Genomic DNA, 17,028 nt, shown 5'->3' with positions numbered 1-17,028 from the left:
TAAGGTCATTATTATTATTATTATTATTATAACCACGTTTGTACGGTGCACGTTGTAACAATCATTTCCTGATGTTTCAAAAATAAAGGAAAACCGATGAAACATTAACAAACAATTGTGTTGTAGATGTGTTCATATATTATATGAAGTAAAGATTGCTGTTAAGAAGAAAATGTCATGTCTGTAAAAAATGATACTTCTGACTAAAGTGAAACTTCTTGCAAACTCTTTTTTGGGGTTATATTCATTTACCATCTGTACCAGATAAAATATCTAAACTTTTAATAGAACAATTTACTCGTATTTTTTACACACACTCACTCTACTCGTTGTAAAACCCAAATCTGCATCCCATTTACCTAACCCGTCTTATATTACTTTCCTCATTTTGCTTCTGCCTGCACACGACCAACATTTAAAACTCTGTCAGTGAGCTTCTACTTATAAATTTCAAGAACATGCACAGTTAGTTTCCATAATTAATCTCTTTGTGGAATATACAGATCAATTATTAAAAGAGAACGTGTCCTCTTCCTGAACAACCAACTTTTTATATAACAATATAATAATCCTTCAAAGATATCACACTACTCTGAAACTTGACATCAACTGTAAGAAACAAGTTACAGGGCTTACTTCTGATGGTAGTCTGTCTTTATATGAATATATGGGTAAATGTACATGTCCAGCTCCCCAAGGAAACTCTAAAAATAACTGTGATGAATACATTCACACCCCTGCATATGTAATGGACAAACTCCTTGCAACAAATAAATCTAGCACTGCTTTTTAAAAATTCAAAAAGTGCTCTGAGCTAAGAAGTTTTAGAAGTTTCTAACAAATTTGAGACAGCTAATATGGAGATAAAAAGGAAAACAGAACATATAAGTGGTAACAAAAGAATTATTGCAGATAATGTAATAGAAATTGAAAACCAAGTAAGTACAAATCATCCCATTATACGATATTTTGTTCACTGATGCACAACTGAGAGACTTAACAGTGACTTCTTATAAGCAGTTGACTGTGACCAGGACTGACACTGCCGATGCTCCACTGTTTACTGGCCCCATTTTTATTCATGACAATACAGTAAAAACTGTTATGAGCGACCACTGCTATGAACGACCACCTATTATTTCCAACCAAAATTGTAATGCACAGATCGATTTTATTATATAAAAGCTGTTATGAGCAACCACCTGCTGAATGTGACCAGTGACCACAATGTCTTGGCAAAATATGCATTTCAACACTGCTATGAATGACCGCATTGCAAAAAAACAACAACAGATCGACACCAATGAACTTCACTTAAACCTTTGTAAACAAGAGAGCTCGGGATACATGTACAGGGCTGAGCAAATCCCATAGCCCGACATCCCGGACTAGACATTTTTGAAGTCGGACAAGTAAAATTTTCCAAGTCGCTAGTCCGGGACAAGTGCTTTTTAAAAAAGTCGGGCTAGTCCTTATTTTCGTGCTTTAATCACTATATCTGCCTTTATTTGGCCAATCATGCCGTCTGGGCGTACTGAATACTTGATTCTACCCCTCGTCGTGTATACATTTACATTCTTTTACCGCTTGACTGCATATTGGACTAAGCGACCAAATTATCAGCAAATCAAAACATGTCAAACAAAAGAAAGCCAGCATGATCAATTAGCAGTGTTGTAAGCGGTTTTGTTGCAATGAGTTTACTCAATCTAGATCATAACTAGCGGCTCACTATGATTTTAATCCAGCGAGTCAGTGGAATTAAATTAATGAAAGGTACTTTACCGACATCAGTGTTGGTTTCCTTTATGAACTGATTAAATGACAGTAATGATTCTTCCACGTGCGATATTGTGTTTGAAGCGAAACAATTACGCTAATTAATGAGCTGTTTCAGTTCGTATTTAAAAGAGAAAATTGATGTTATGATCACTTTAGAAGTAGTTGTCAAGCAAGCTGATAGTTACTCTGTGGATAAAACGAGTTTGCTAAATTATTTTCGCAAGTAAGGTAATAACGGCGATTTGGTGAAGGTAAATTTGTTTGAAAATGGAGGGATAAAACGTAAGACGGATACTAAGTGTGCGGTAGCTATTTCTGAGTGTGAACGAGGATTTAGTTCAATGAACTTAATCAAGACTTCTTTAAGGAATTCCTTAAACTAAAAGACTTTACAAATGCTACTGAACATTTCTGCAAATGGACCAGAGCTTGAGGACTTTAACCCAGACACAGATCTATCAACTGCTAGCTTAGTGCTGGTGCAAGTGGCAGACATATACATGGACATATTTTCAAATCCATCAGTTAAAACATATACACATGAACCTGAAGAAGCCAAATATATCACAACCAATGTTTTTGAAAAATTAAATTCTTTTAAGAAATAATTATGTTGTATATCGTTTTGTTTGTTTTTTCTATGGATTAAGCATATACGTCTCATCAAATCTCGGCAAGTGATTACCATTTTGAGACCAGTGAAAAATAAGGTGGGACTAGTGACGAGTAAGGTGGGACTAGTGAAAAGAAAGGTGGGGCTAGTGAATTTTCTGAAACCACTTGTCCTAGACTAGTGGTTAAAAAAAAATTTGCTCAGCCCTGATGTAGCATGCAAACAAAGTGCACATTAAATTACACTACAGTTGAACAACCATATAGCAAGATAAATACCACTAACCATCATTTAATCCTTTGTAACAAGGACTGCATAAATAGTAAAGATTGTTCTAATACGGTATTTTTAAAACAATTGGCTAGCTACCAGTTTTGTGAAATTTACAAGTCCAGTATATGGTGTCATTTGTAAACTGCAGTAAACCAGACTAAAGTAAATGTCACTAACCACCATGGTAGTGACAAAGTCATGTGAATAGCCAGTAAGACTAACCATTTTTTCATCAAAAGGGAGTAATGATGGACATATGCAGTCAATTTAGAGATTTTGTATTTTTTTCTTTATCTTTCTGAAAACCCACACAACGCCAATAGTTCTAATGTCCCAGTGAGAAATCATTTGAAAGGGTTTCAGTGTAGGGTTGAGTACATCATTTGTCTTTCCAGTTAATCCGTAAAGACTGGGCAGGGGTGGGGGTGGTGGAAAGAGCTCTCTGTCTTTAATACTAGTAATTGAGAATCATTTCCGGATTCTTGTTTTTAAAATTTCTTTTGTTACAGGGTTTCACCAAGCCAACATTTATTTACCTAGGTGCAGATGGTCGCAACCATTGTTTATCAAGCTACAGCACTGATGATTTAAACTTCATCTCAAAATAAATGTATTGTTTCTTGATAAGTTAATTATATCTTTTGGTTTCATTCATTGGTACATAGTATATATTTATTCTACATTTCCCCAAAACCTGATAAAAACCGAAATACATCTAGTCATTACTACGTCAACACTAATAACAATGGCAGAACCATCCGATGAAAAAAAGACAAATTCTAACACTGGAAGAAAGAATTAATGTAAGTGAAAGAAGTGAAAAAGAGGAGACCGCTCTCAAAATAGCAGCCAGGTAAATCGGGTATTTCTCCAACTGCGGACACTGATAGTGACAAGTCATCTATTGGTGAAATTCTCCTTCAGGTTATTTCACATTCTACAGTCATAGAACATTTAATGGAGATTAAAGAATATGCTTTACAATATGGCAATCCCAAACTTTTGCTTCTTTGATCAGAAATGAAGATACATGTTCAGACCAAAGAGCTGAGTAAAAAATATCAACAAAGAAGTACAATGGATTTCGTAACGAAACAAGATTTAGTGCATAGAATAAGATATATACCTCATAGCTAACTGTGCAATTTTTGTTACATTTGAAACAACTCTAAAATGTATTGCCATGTGAAGTTACCTTATGGATATGATAAATATTACCTTTGTTTTTTTTCACAAATCACATACATGAACATGTACTAATATATATACATATTCATGTGATGTTCAAATATAAATTTGATTCACACTGTTTGAAAATGTATATCTTTATTATATAAAGTTATTTTAAGAGGAATGCATGCAATATTTAACAAGACTTATGGATAACGGATATATGTACAGTGAGTATGGGCATTTTTTCTTGTTCAACAATGCTAACTATTGACCCTGGAAACCAGTCCATTTTCAGACACATCTTATGAGAGACCACCTGTCTTGAGAGACCGCTTTGGTTGGCAGAAGAGGTGGTCTCTCATAACAGGTTTTACTGTAGTAGCTTTGAATCTTACTCTCAGTTTTTTTTTCTATCATAAAGTTAAACAGATTGATGTGGACATGACTAATTTAGTGATTGGGAAGCTACAACAAGAAAACAGTGAAGGCCATACAAATCCAAAAAACCACCCATGTTTTTAGCTCTCATCATTTACAACTAAATGCAAAACATAAACTGGTAAATGATGCAGTCGACAAGACAAACTGAGACAGGATTCTAAATAAGCTCTTCGGAGATGACGGACTTTTAAATGTCAATTACATCTTTTATTTGGACATTATCATGGAAGAAATATCACACAATTTCACGAATTTCTGATATATTTTTAAAATACTTTGATCAAATTTTTAAAGATCAAATTAAATCTAAGGTAATCCTGTCAAGAATGACGTATTGAAAAGAAATCATTGTCAAACAATAGCTGCAAATCTGTCAACCTTATATTGACACCAAGCTGCAAATCATGGCATTTAATGGACATTATACATGACAAGTTTAAAGGCATCATATGTACCAGACAATATTGACTCACAGCCTATGGAGGGTGACTACCGCCATAATTCAGCCATTTACAATTTGCATCAATGAACAGAAAATACATTTATGGAATTATGGTGATAATCCCCCTCCATAATGGACAGTTACAGACATTTTCTGATATCTAAAGCCGTGTGTGGGCAGCCAAATGAAATCGTGAACATGAAAGATTTTCGCAAGTTGATCCAAAAACTTCAAAATATGGTGATTTTCATCTGAAGGAACAACTATGATTTTGGCATGTAAGAACAGGGGAAAGAAACCTAGTCAAATAAAAGGACAGTGAACGAACAGGAACAGCAAAAACAACAGACTGATACTGACACAAACAGGTGGGTTTTTATAGACATTATATTTTGGAAGCGTTAACATATATGTTACATTGCATTATTTACATAATTTATAAATGCTATTTGTGACATTTAAAATTTCTCTCTGAACGTCAACTTCAAATACTGTTTCTATGTGAAACAGAGGTCTTGCTAGGATTTTAAAACTAGGAGTCCAGGACTCCCATTTTGGTAAATATAGGAGTCCCACCATCAAACATTGCAGTCCCTTCTTTCCAAAAGAATCAACACAGGCATGAGTGCATCTATTTTTAGATGGAGAGGTTTTCGTAATGTAATCACTCACTATAATATAGCTTCATTACAACAGTCCACTGACAGGATTGCAAATTTATGGTTTATTTATTAGTACACGTACTTGTAGTAATTTTAGGCAATAGTATCTGATTTGCTGTTTTTTCCTGTATTTTTGCAAATACGTGTCAAGTCAGAAAACAGCTTAGACCATAAAGCGCATCTCACGAATTCCACAACATAGCATTGTCCCATATGTTTCTGACCTACATAATTTGCAGTTTAAAGTTAAATCTTTAATAAAATAATACATAAGCTTTGGTTTCAATGATTTGTATATTTTTTCTGAATATATCTGCCCGATGATTTAAGAAAACAGACAATCTAATAAATTGGTACATCCCAGACTTAGTGAAGTCGGCCATTATTTCCCGTTAGGCCTACTGGTTCACTTACAGTTGCAAACTAATTTTATAATGAAATATTGTATAAAAGGCAGTTAACATACATCCAGATCACCGATTCTGATCTTAAAACACAAGTTTGTATGTTTTATCATCAAAGGATAGCATGCAGGAAATTGATAGTTGCTACCTTACTCGGAAAAGTGTTAATGGTCAATCAGCTATCAGAACATGATGCTTGTGAATGGGCAAGAGTTCATTTGTCAACATAATTGATATAAAAACTAGGCCTAACTACTGATGCCTTGATGAATGCATTTCGCTACAACACCAGAAATAACCGAGCTAAGGCGAGGGACATTTTTAAAAAAATGGTATGGTCAGTCAATGTACCTCTTAAATAATCACCGGGTAAAGTCGTTTTCACTTTCCTAACAGAAGAAGGCAAAGTTTACATTAGGAAATGATCACAATAACGAAAGCTAAAGTTGTTCATTTGATGTACTTTTATAAATGACCACATGTACATCTCTGGGTCTTTCTGCCTCTGAATTCAATCACTGTAAATAGTGCATTTTCCCACCTGGCCACCAGTCAAAGCCTTTGACTTGCCACCCAGCTATTGCAACATGTTCTTTTTTATGTACTCTTATAAAATGGCAACATGTATGTACATCAAGGGGTCTTTGAATTCTGTCATTGTAAATATCAGCAGGTGGCTGAAGCAGGACTGGCAGGTCTTTGAATTTTGCCACACACCTATTACATGCGTACGGAGGACTCCCGCCTCAGTGATTTTCTGCATCCCAGATCAAAAATTTGCATCCAAATATGTGTAATTAAGCGTTTCCGAGATCTCTGTGACACAATAACAGCCTAGTAGCTTTTACTTCCATTCTTTTATATTTCATCACATTGTGTTGTACGTATAATTCTTAAATATTCATTTGTGTTATTTTGCCTGTCTTAAATATTGACATGCCAAGCCATAAAATACAAATCTGATTACACTGGACAACAAATTTTTACAAAAGTCATGTTACTGAAATAAAATTAGTCAATTCTTATCAATTTTTATGTGCTGAACACGAATATGAGTCAAATTGCAAAATTGGCTCTAGTTTTTTTGTAATCTGCAAGAAATTAATGTTTACATAACGAAATGCATTCCAATAGTAAAAGGTCAACTGTAATAGCCTACCTATAAAAAATCAAGTCATTGACTACATCTTAGATTTCTTCGCCTGTCTCTTGTACAGCTGTTCGGGAGCATCTCTGAGGAGTGTCCAGCAGTAGTCAGCCAGCATTGTAGTGGACCATTTTCCCTGGTATCTTTGTTCCATTGTTGCGATATCTTGATGAAAACGTTCGCCGTGTTCATCACTAACAATACCACAGTTGCTAGGAAAGAAATCCAAATGGGAATGAAGGAAGTGAATCTTTAGAGACATATTGCAGTCAAGTTTCTTATACTTCATCAACATGTCTTCTACTAGTTCCTTATTGTTTTCTGCCCTAACATTTCCGAGGAAGTTTGTAGAAACTAGGCGAAAAGCATTCCATGCTTGTTTCGCGTCACCTTCCAGCAAGTTGTTGAACCGGTCATCTTTGAAAAGCTCTCGAATCTGAGGACCCACAAAAACTCCCTCTTTAATCTTTGCTTCGCTGAGTCGAGGGAATTTTTCATGCAGGTATCGGAATGCTGGCAAAGTCCGGTCAATGGCTTTCACGAAGTTCTTCATCAAACCTAGTTTGATGTGAAGGGGTGGTAGCAAGATTTTCTGAGCCTCAACCAGAGCTGGGTGTTGGATATTCTTCTCTCCAATGGCTACATTCTGCCTGTGAGTCCATTCCTTCCTCATGTAGTGCATTTTCCTTGCTCGGCTATCCCACTCGCATAAGAAACACATGTATTTTGTATATCCTTGCTGCAGTCCCATTAAAAGGGCAACTAACTTCAAATCACCACAGAGGTGCCAGCTGTACTTGTTATACTCAATGGAATTCAGTAGCTGCCTTAAGTTATCGTATGTCTCTTTCATGTGGACAGCATACGCTACTGGAATAGATGGAAGAATGTTTCCATTGTGCAAAAGCACAGCCTTGAGACTCAGTTTCGAAGAGTCCACAAATAGTCTCCATTCTTGTGGGTCATGAGTGATTTTTAAAGCATTCATGAGGCCCTCAATATCGGAACAGAATATCAGATTACTTTCCTTTCTGAAGAAAGGCTCCAATTGCTGGTGGCGCTTTCGATATGCAGTAATTGTGACATCTTCTTCTAGAAGATTCCATTGTTGGAGTCTTGATCCTAGCAATTCTGCCTTGTTCTTTGATAAGTCCAAATCACGAATCAGGTCATTTAGTTCTTCCTGTGTTATTCTGTGTGGGGTTGATGATGCACCACAGTGAAAATCTGGATCACTGCATGCTGATGGACCAGGAGAAGAACAGGTCGACTCACCTTTGTCTTCGTCAGATGAATCAAGAGAATATTCTGCTGGAGGTTCTGGAATAGGAAGTCCCTCACCATGTGGAACTGGTCTCAATGCAGACGGAATGTTTGGGTAGACTATTCTCGACTTCTTTCGCTTCGTTATTCCGCCGGAAAGAGGAGGAACCAAGCAGAAATAACAGTCATTTAGGTGGTTGCTTGGCTCTCTCCACACCATTGGGACTGCAAACGGCATTGATGACCTTTTGCAATTCAACCACTGTGAAAGCTGTGTTGTACATGTAGCACAGCATATATGCGGAGCCCAAGGCTTGTCTTGGTCACCAACCTTGCATCCGAAGTAAAGATGATATGCCTTCTTCACTTGAGAATTGATACTTTTCTTCTGGTTGGCAAATGTCACTTCCCCACAAATATAGCAAAAATTGTCCGCGGTATTAACACACTTTTGAGGCATTACTGTTCTTTATTGTACGTAAATGGATAAAATAATAAGTTTTATGTAACAGTAGCTTGAACTGTCTCGCACAACGTCTAAAATATTTTAAATGCTGAACCTATCTGATTGGGCTTTATATAGTACACTGCTTACGTCAGCTTCAGCAGCCGCCTGGCATTAGTATAATAGGCCTACACATGTATAGTACACTGCTGACGTCAACTTACTTCAGCAGCCGCATGGCATTAGTATTGCATTGCATCAGAAAATGATGCAATCAACTGTGGATGATGTGAGCATGATGGTATTATGCAATGTTACATCATTATTCCAGATGTTGCTGCAGTCCTACTGGAGAAATTTACACAGTGAAACATAGAAAATGAGGTATATGAATATCTTCAAAACGAGAGCCAATACAAATTTTTCACGGTTATATTCGTGTTCGGCACACCAAAATACTACAGATTAGGGCCTTTTCAAGTCAGTAATGATTTCACTGTTGACCAGTGTTATTTTATAAGACCATGATTTTTTTCATACACAAAAAAATGAGCAGCATAGTTAAACAAAGTCTGATTAAAATAAGATCTTCACTGTAATGGGTGAGGCAGTGGAGATCTGATTTTAATCAGATTGGGTTAAACAATACTAATGCTTTAGCAGCACTGCTGAAAACAATCATAATACACCTGCTCATACATGCCAAAACTTGATTCATGCAGATATCCTGCATAAAAATTTATTGTTCGTAATAAACATATTTTATGTAAGGTAATAAAATTTGTGTACTTACACATTTGAAGTACAAAAGAGTTACTGCCCCCTGAAAATCACTCCCCACCAACATCAAAATACACACAAAAAATTAAAAAGTTAAATAACCATTTGTATAATATTAAATGAAATGAATGGAAATAAAGGCATAACAAATTTCAGAAGCAGAATTTGTACTTTAGCCTTTGTTCTGTTATAATCTATTTTTTTCCCAAGATTTTGTTTGTTTCGGAAAAGTCTGACCCTCTCTTAAATGTTTCAGAAGTTGTTTCTGGACGTCAAGTGGTGACATTTAAGTGCCACTGGCTCCATTAAGATAGTTTTGTAGCAAACTAAGTAAAAGCTTACTATTAAATAAGTGATCAAAATCAAACACAAAAAATAAAAGTCTGAGGAGTACTCACGAGTTCAACCAATCATATGCAAGATAACCTCATTAATATGCATGGGTCCTTCCCATAATAAAACTTTACCAATATCTTTGGTAATTAACAAGTCTGATTTGTATTAATATAAAAAACTCTGATTCAAAACAGCCTTGATTGTCAACAGGCTCTGCCAATCTAATGCAAGATCAATAGCAAGGGTCAGAATCGCACGAGTTAGTAGCCTTGTGTTAATTGGTAGAAACGGAAATTAGTGCTGTCAATGGATTCCATTTATTAACAGAAACAGATGTCTGTGTCGCACGACTAGAGAGCATGTTATCATTTAATGCAGATAGAGATTCTAATTTAAAAAATTATTGCTGGACTGGGTCTAACCTAATTGACCGCAAAATACTTTTCTGAGACGTTACTCATTATAGTAGCTCCCCGAAAATAGGTTCAAAATATTTTAAAGAAAATCCTACTAGGTTATTCCATGCAATAATTTACATGCATAAGATGGATGGACTCGCCATACACTTTTGCCAACTTTAAATTAGGAATGCTTCTGATGTTGCTATCTAGGAGGCAACAGTAATGCAGTTTAATTATATATGAGCAACATTTATCTAGTGTGGCCTACCACACAACGTGTTTTAGGCCGCAGCAATCCAAACAGGTCATTGGATAATGGAGCTTGAGCAGCTAGAAAAATATTAAACAACTTTGTATAAAACATCTTTAAATACCTTGCTGACTCGTTGCCATAGTGAACTTTGCCTAGGATGTTAAAAATACAAATCTTTTTCTGTCAAATCGCCAAGAATTAGCGAATTTTCGCCAAGCAGTTATCCGCCATAACAGCCTATACTGCAGCAAATTGCTTGGTATAAAATCATTGCAGGAAAAAACGTTATTTAACAAATAACGACAGTTGCTTTAACAGAAAGTTAAAATATTATATTTAAAAAAAATAATTTTGATTAAATAATTTTGAGCTTGTAATAATTAACTGAAATTAATAGAGTTTGACGCGATGTCTACAATTTTAAATTGGCATCCGGTACCTGTTTATTATATTTTCTCCGGTGTCGTGTAGCTCCGCTAAAACGCGAAAATTATTTGCGTTGTAACTCGCACAATGCAGACAAAGTGAGCATACATTTCATGTATTTCACCTGCTTAAATTGACATTTACAAAACTAATAAATTAGTATTGATGTTTACAGAATAATCCATTTAGATAATTGTACATTGACAACGAGGCTAATATTGATACAAATATAATAACTTGACTATTTTAATTATACATGTTTTAAAATAACCGTTGTCAATTTAGATGACCTGTGATTTAGTTCTGTGGTTTAACTTTCCATTCGCCCATTTATTTCCTTATTTTACAATTTGTTTCTGTCATATATATTTTCTCTTTTTATGCATGGATTTTCATCTTCAAAGCAATTTGATATTTATCATCATTTTGAAGTTGAGCCAATCACTGTGATGACAGTTTGGGAAAAGATAATACATCAACTTGAAGGAGAATCTTGACATTATTCTATCAAACCTTGAAAGTGAAAGTATGGTTTTGATAAAAACCAGGTGAAGACGAGTACCAGGCATAAATTCCAGGACTTTGTAATAAGATACATAATAAAAAAAACTTTTATCAGAAACCAACTTTTGCCTTTTGTGTTACAGTGATTGTACTTGAAGAACCTGCAAAACTCCTAGGGGTCAGAATTGTCCATCAGTAACAGAAATTTTTGCCAACATTTATCAGTAATAGCTAAACAAGCCTTGATACAAATACATATTCTGAAACAGATTTGACATCATCTGACACCAGAGGCTTGAAAGGCCTATTATACCATGCATTTATGATCCGAAATTACTATTTTTGTCCCATAGTATGGCATTTCTGTTGCCCAACCAAGACACTGTGCTAATAACCAATACACTGCACAAATAAACTTAAAAAGTGGCATTTAATTTTGGTAGATAGCAGTACTACGTATAATGAACTGTTAAAAGCAGATGCATGCACTCAGCATGTTAGCTACGATGTCGTAGCCTGAACTTGATTTTCTTGTGGTTGAGGTAAGGGTACTAATATTAGTACTATCAGCATGTAATATGGTTATCAGGACATTCAAAGTCTTCCATGCTTGCACGATCTTGTGAAAAACAAAAGTCTTAATATTCTTTCAGGCATGTAAATATAGGCAAACTCAAAAACAGGTATAGTAAAATTATTTGTATGAAATTCAGATGATACATTTACAAGAACAGGTGCTTCTTTTAAGAAATTTGTCAAAAGTTCTAATGGCATGAAATGCAGTTATGTAGTGTGTATATAAGAAGTGTGCATATATGTAGTGTGTATATATGAAGTGTGTATATATGTAGTGTGTATATATGAAGTGTGTATATATGTAGTGTGTATATATGAAGTGTGCATATATGTAGTGTGTATATATGAAGTGTGTATATATGTAGTGTGTATATATGAAGTGTGTATATCTGAAGTGTGTATATTGCTTTAGTTCAATCAGTGCTGACTTATACTTTGCTGGCATTTTAGTACAATGTAGGTATGCATGTTGCATCTATGAAAGAAAAAGAAGAATATATATATATATATATATATGGGTTCTTCCTCTACCAAATATACTTGCCACCATGTATAGGATGTGGTGAAAAATGGCTTTAAGCCCACAAACTATGACCATGTATTTTCTCTGCTATGTGACATGCAACTATGTGTTACTCATGTGTTTCTAGGTATGTTCTTTGTTACATCATGTACACCTCTGTATTAATCTGTATCTTTGTATATTCTCTGTTATGTCATGTACAGCTATGTGGTAATCTGTGTATGTTCTCTATATTGTCATGTACAACATTATCACATTAAAATAAATGTTGTGTCAAAACACCTATCCACTGGACATGAGGGAGGCAGTAGACTATGTAAGAGGTGATAGTCACTGAGGTTTTTGCACTCAAATGCAAACCAAACTTTCTTTGCCTGTTCGTAATCTTCTGAAATACCTTCTTATGATAATGATGAATAAAACACTTTGATTGGTGGTAACTGAGTTTCAGTTATTGTTCCAGTCATTTATGTACTCAAATGGATAAACACCTTTCCTCGTTATCAAATCCATATTGGTTGGACAGTATCGATGAGTGATTTTGAATGTTTCCACTGTCAGATTGTTCACTAGTTCAAGGACAAATTCATAAACTGTATGAAATTGATAAATTGCAACTGTCCCATCCTCAACGTCATGTGTTTTTCCTTATTGTTGGGGATCACGCTTAGCGGTGAGTGTGATGCTGTGGCTACTGTTTTTATTATTAAGTGGCCATCATACCCAAGCAAGTTATGAACTACCACAGGAATTTTGGTTTTGTTGGGGTACATTCTCAACTGCAAATTACAGTGTTGTGTGCAGCACTTCTGTACGCACAAGCAATATGACAGTGATCAGGAACCTTGGAACTGGGACTTTTATTTTCTTTGATGGATGAGCTTTTATTGGTGGAAGGACTTGTTCTTTCAATGCAAGCTTTTTCAGAAATCCAGCAATGAGTGGCTGCAGAAAATTCACGAGTTTTATCACCAGTCATAATTATGTCTGCTGGCAAATAGAGCTGCTGCTGAATCCATTTTGCTGTAAATTTGATCGATCTGAGAAATGCCTTAAATTATCATGTAGAGAGCTATGCACTGGTTTGCACTGTTTGATTGATATTATCATTATTCAGAGATGGCCGCATCTACCACTGAGAAATTCAGACATTCAAAATAGTAATGACTGCTGAGCAGTTCTTGAGTCTTAAATTTGTATGCAACGTGTGTATAGATATTTTTACCTTTGTGCTTGCTGTGACAGTTAAGTAAAATGAGCAAGATTCTATATCTATATTAAAAAGTATCAATGTAAATTGATTCTGATTCTTTCATTTGTTTCAGCAGCAATGCATCAATCTGTCCGCAGAGAGAATGTGGCAGCCTTTATCATAACTGACCATATTAACTGTGATACTTAGGATAAGTGTTTCAAATTTCTTAAGAGAATTTTAGCCATCTGCATGGGAAATTTGATATCACCAATGCTGAGCTGACCCAGCTGTTGCTGGTATTACTGAGGCATATCTTGGCGATCACTAGCTAGATATAGTCCACTTTTCTTACACCACTATTGTGCTCACATGCAAATTGCCTTAGTTGTTGTTCCATTGTTTTATTTGTAATTGTTGTTGTTGTGCTGCAGTTGCAGCCAGTGGTGGTGGCATCACTGCAATTATGGGTCTCAATAATTTAAGTATTTTTGCCTTTCTCATATGACATATTCCATGCTGCCATGCAAGTTGTTTTAGCTGTGTCACAGTAAGTATGTTTATACTAAGTAGGAAAGTGTAATTGGGAAAGTCTATCTATGACTTGTTTTATTTTTTGTATTTTATCGGGATCACAACTACAGTTGCTTCAGTTCTGGTTATTATTCATTTATTTCTGTTTTATTGTGTCTGTTCATACTTGTGTAGCTACAGGTGTTTATGGATTCAATTTATTTCAGCGTATTTTATAGTATCCATAGGGCTGGCAACGTTGATTATTTGATTTGCCTCTGATGCCACATTTAAGACAGGACCGTGCCCCTTACATAATACCTGCACCTGTGACTTACAGTACTCATAATGGCATGTTCTGACACTGAGTTAGTATTTTCCAAAGCTGACAGCTTTACACGTGTTGTGTCCTATTGCCATGGAGCTTCCTACAGGATTCATACGGTCTTTGACAGTTTGGAAAAAATTAGGTAGCATTTTCAAGGCCTTGAAAGTTTGAGAAAATGGGGCAGATTACCCTGAGGTCTTTAAAAAGTCTTTGAAAATTGAAATAAACCCAAACATTTTAATTTCTTTCTTTCTATAATCACAAATAAAATTGTCCAAGGTTGTTAGATTCGAATGTAGTCTAGTTTCCTGGTTTCTTTATTTTGATGACTGATTGAGTTTCATTTCATCATTAAACAATATCATTAAATAGTATTTTGCATTCATTGTTTTCTCATAACATAACTTGTATACAAAATGTTTGCGAAAATATCTCTTGGAAATCTGTTTGTGGTCTTTGAAAGTTTGGGAAAAGTCTTTGAATTTATCATTTAGAATTCTGTGCACACACGTGAGCGTTTTATCAACCTGAGATCACCATGCTCATAGCGCAAATGTGTCCATCGCCACTATATTATATCCCCAGTTGGAATATCTTTAAGGCTGGGTGGAAAGAAATCATCATAAAATCCACTATTACCATCATCATATGGATATATGGTAAGTCAACATTTAAAAACAGGTATTCTCAGATAAAATACCTAATTTTTTACTTTATCAAAAAGACCGTTAAAGTCATATAATAAGATACATTCCATCATGGTTTCAGGCCAAACAAGCTTAAATTACCTGTCAATGAGTATTATACCAATTCCAACTAAACAACAGAGTCCCATGTGCTGGTGTCCAATAACATCAAATTTCTTCAAACACAGGTAAATTTCCTGTAGTAATTTTGCTTCATCATGTACTCTTCATGCATAATATATTGTAGATTATTTTTATTTGCCTGAAAATCTGCCCACATTTAGTTCATTCCATTATTTAGGTCACTTCCAGGTTAACCAACCTATCAATCTGTACTGAGTATGTTTCAGAGAATGCATACAACATTTTTTTAATTCTTTTATAAACAAGTATGATGCATTCATATGATACAGTGATCTCAGATCATCCATCACATTTGTGGTATTCCAATCATTTGGCAGATTTATGCCATTATTAGAGATATCCGTAAATTCTTTCAGTATATATTGGGAGTTGATGGCCTGGCTACTGCTCAACATTTGCATATAAACTAAGTATTTCTTAAATATGAAAATATTCACAGCACAACTATATATTTTTCTTTTGACAGTACAAAATCATTATTAGATGTGATATAGAAATTATACAGCAATGTGGAGAAAAGTAAATACAGAGTAAGTATAGTTAGAATCAGTAATACAAGCCTGTCTATATTTAGCATTGATCAAAAAAGTAGCTGCCATTGTGAGTTGCCTGCACAGTATTGATTGGTACCATATACAACCAGATCCATTCTACATTCAAAAAGTAGTGTGAAAGGCTGGTGTTTTATCATGGGGGTATAAGTCGAGGACGGGTGGAAGGCCACAAAGAGGCCAATGGGGCAAAACACCCACTTCATGATACTCTAGTCATTCCTAAGAAGAAGGAAAAAATAATGGACCTTTGTGATTTGTTTGAAATGTTTTGGGTTTGATTCTGACGAACATACCAAACATGCATTTGTCTGTGTCGTGATGTATTTTTGCATTTGTTTTTCATAAGATATAGACACATGTTTTTTGTTGGAGAGACGGGTATTTTTATTTGGCAATATTAAGTAATATTTATTTTCTGATTGTTATTTTTAATAGGACATTGAAAAAATATAAATAATAACTGGGTACTGGACTTCACAACATATGTCTAAACTGCCTCAAACCTGCTCCACATCCCATTTGCCTCAAACCTGCTCCACATCCCAATTGCCTCAAACCTGCTCCACAACCCATTTGCACTATTTTTGCTGTGGTAGTGGCTGCTGCCCCTGATGGAGTCTCAGTGATAGTTGGTGTTATGGGAGGTTTATAATTCTTTGACTATGTAAGTCTCTTTCTCCTGAATTTCTTCAAAGAGAAGAGACTTTTTACACTCCTTTCAGTTGTTTTAGCCTGGGGAAGAATGTGCTTTCAAACACAGTTTCTGAAGTTCGGTGTACACTTACTTCAGCCTGTTCACAGGTCATCGTTTTCATCTCTTGATGCTTTTTCTTCTTTTTTGTGTACAAAAGTTTGTTCTTTTAATCATTGTGAAAAAAGTTGCACTGCTCATTCTTTTGTTTATGTCAACATCTTCTGGCAGTGATGTTATTATTGCAGGAAAAGGAGGAGGAGAAGGTACCATACAAATTCCTGAGATGATTAAAAAAATGCAGGTCAAATACAAATCCAAGCCATTATCTGGAATGGAATTATTGGGTAGTTATGTATGCGATTTGGGGTAAAATGAACCTCTTTGGGGACAAGGGTATTTAACATTATACCTAATAAATGGACCTCTATGGATTCAAAGGAAAATGTAATGGGCCACTATGGAGCGAAGGGTAA

The 17,028-nt window shown here is 35.3% G+C and overlaps 1 protein-coding gene and 1 long non-coding RNA gene across 6 annotated transcripts in view; one reads left to right on the top strand and one right to left on the bottom strand.

The window, feature by feature from the left end:
* Nucleotides 1-10,647, bottom strand: part of LOC149782239 (uncharacterized) — a 52,747-nt gene extending 42,100 nt beyond the window's left edge. The window contains exon 1 of the mRNA XM_089933617.1: nt 10,537-10,647. Coding sequence (XP_089789743.1) covers nt 10,537-10,555 — 19 coding nt within the window. The 5' untranslated portion in view covers nt 10,556-10,647. The remainder of the gene's footprint in view (nt 1-10,536) is intronic.
* Nucleotides 10,648-10,872: 225 nt separating this feature from the next.
* The window catches only part of LOC149782238 (uncharacterized), a 56,125-nt gene continuing 49,969 nt past the window's right edge, over nt 10,873-17,028 (top strand). For 2 of the 5 annotated variants that reach the window (XR_016414287.1, XR_016414286.1), the window contains exon 1: nt 15,358-17,024. This is a non-coding gene — a long non-coding RNA (uncharacterized LOC149782238). The other 3 variants (XR_016414288.1, XR_016414291.1, XR_016414292.1) reach the window with 3 other exon arrangements.

The sequence above is a fragment of the Sinohyriopsis cumingii genome, chromosome 15 (assembly GCF_028554795.1).
Source record: "Sinohyriopsis cumingii isolate HCF-2022 chromosome 15, ASM2855479v2, whole genome shotgun sequence".
Lineage (NCBI taxonomy): Eukaryota > Metazoa > Mollusca > Bivalvia > Unionida > Unionidae > Sinohyriopsis > Sinohyriopsis cumingii.
This window is presented reverse-complemented; position numbering and strand designations above follow the sequence as displayed.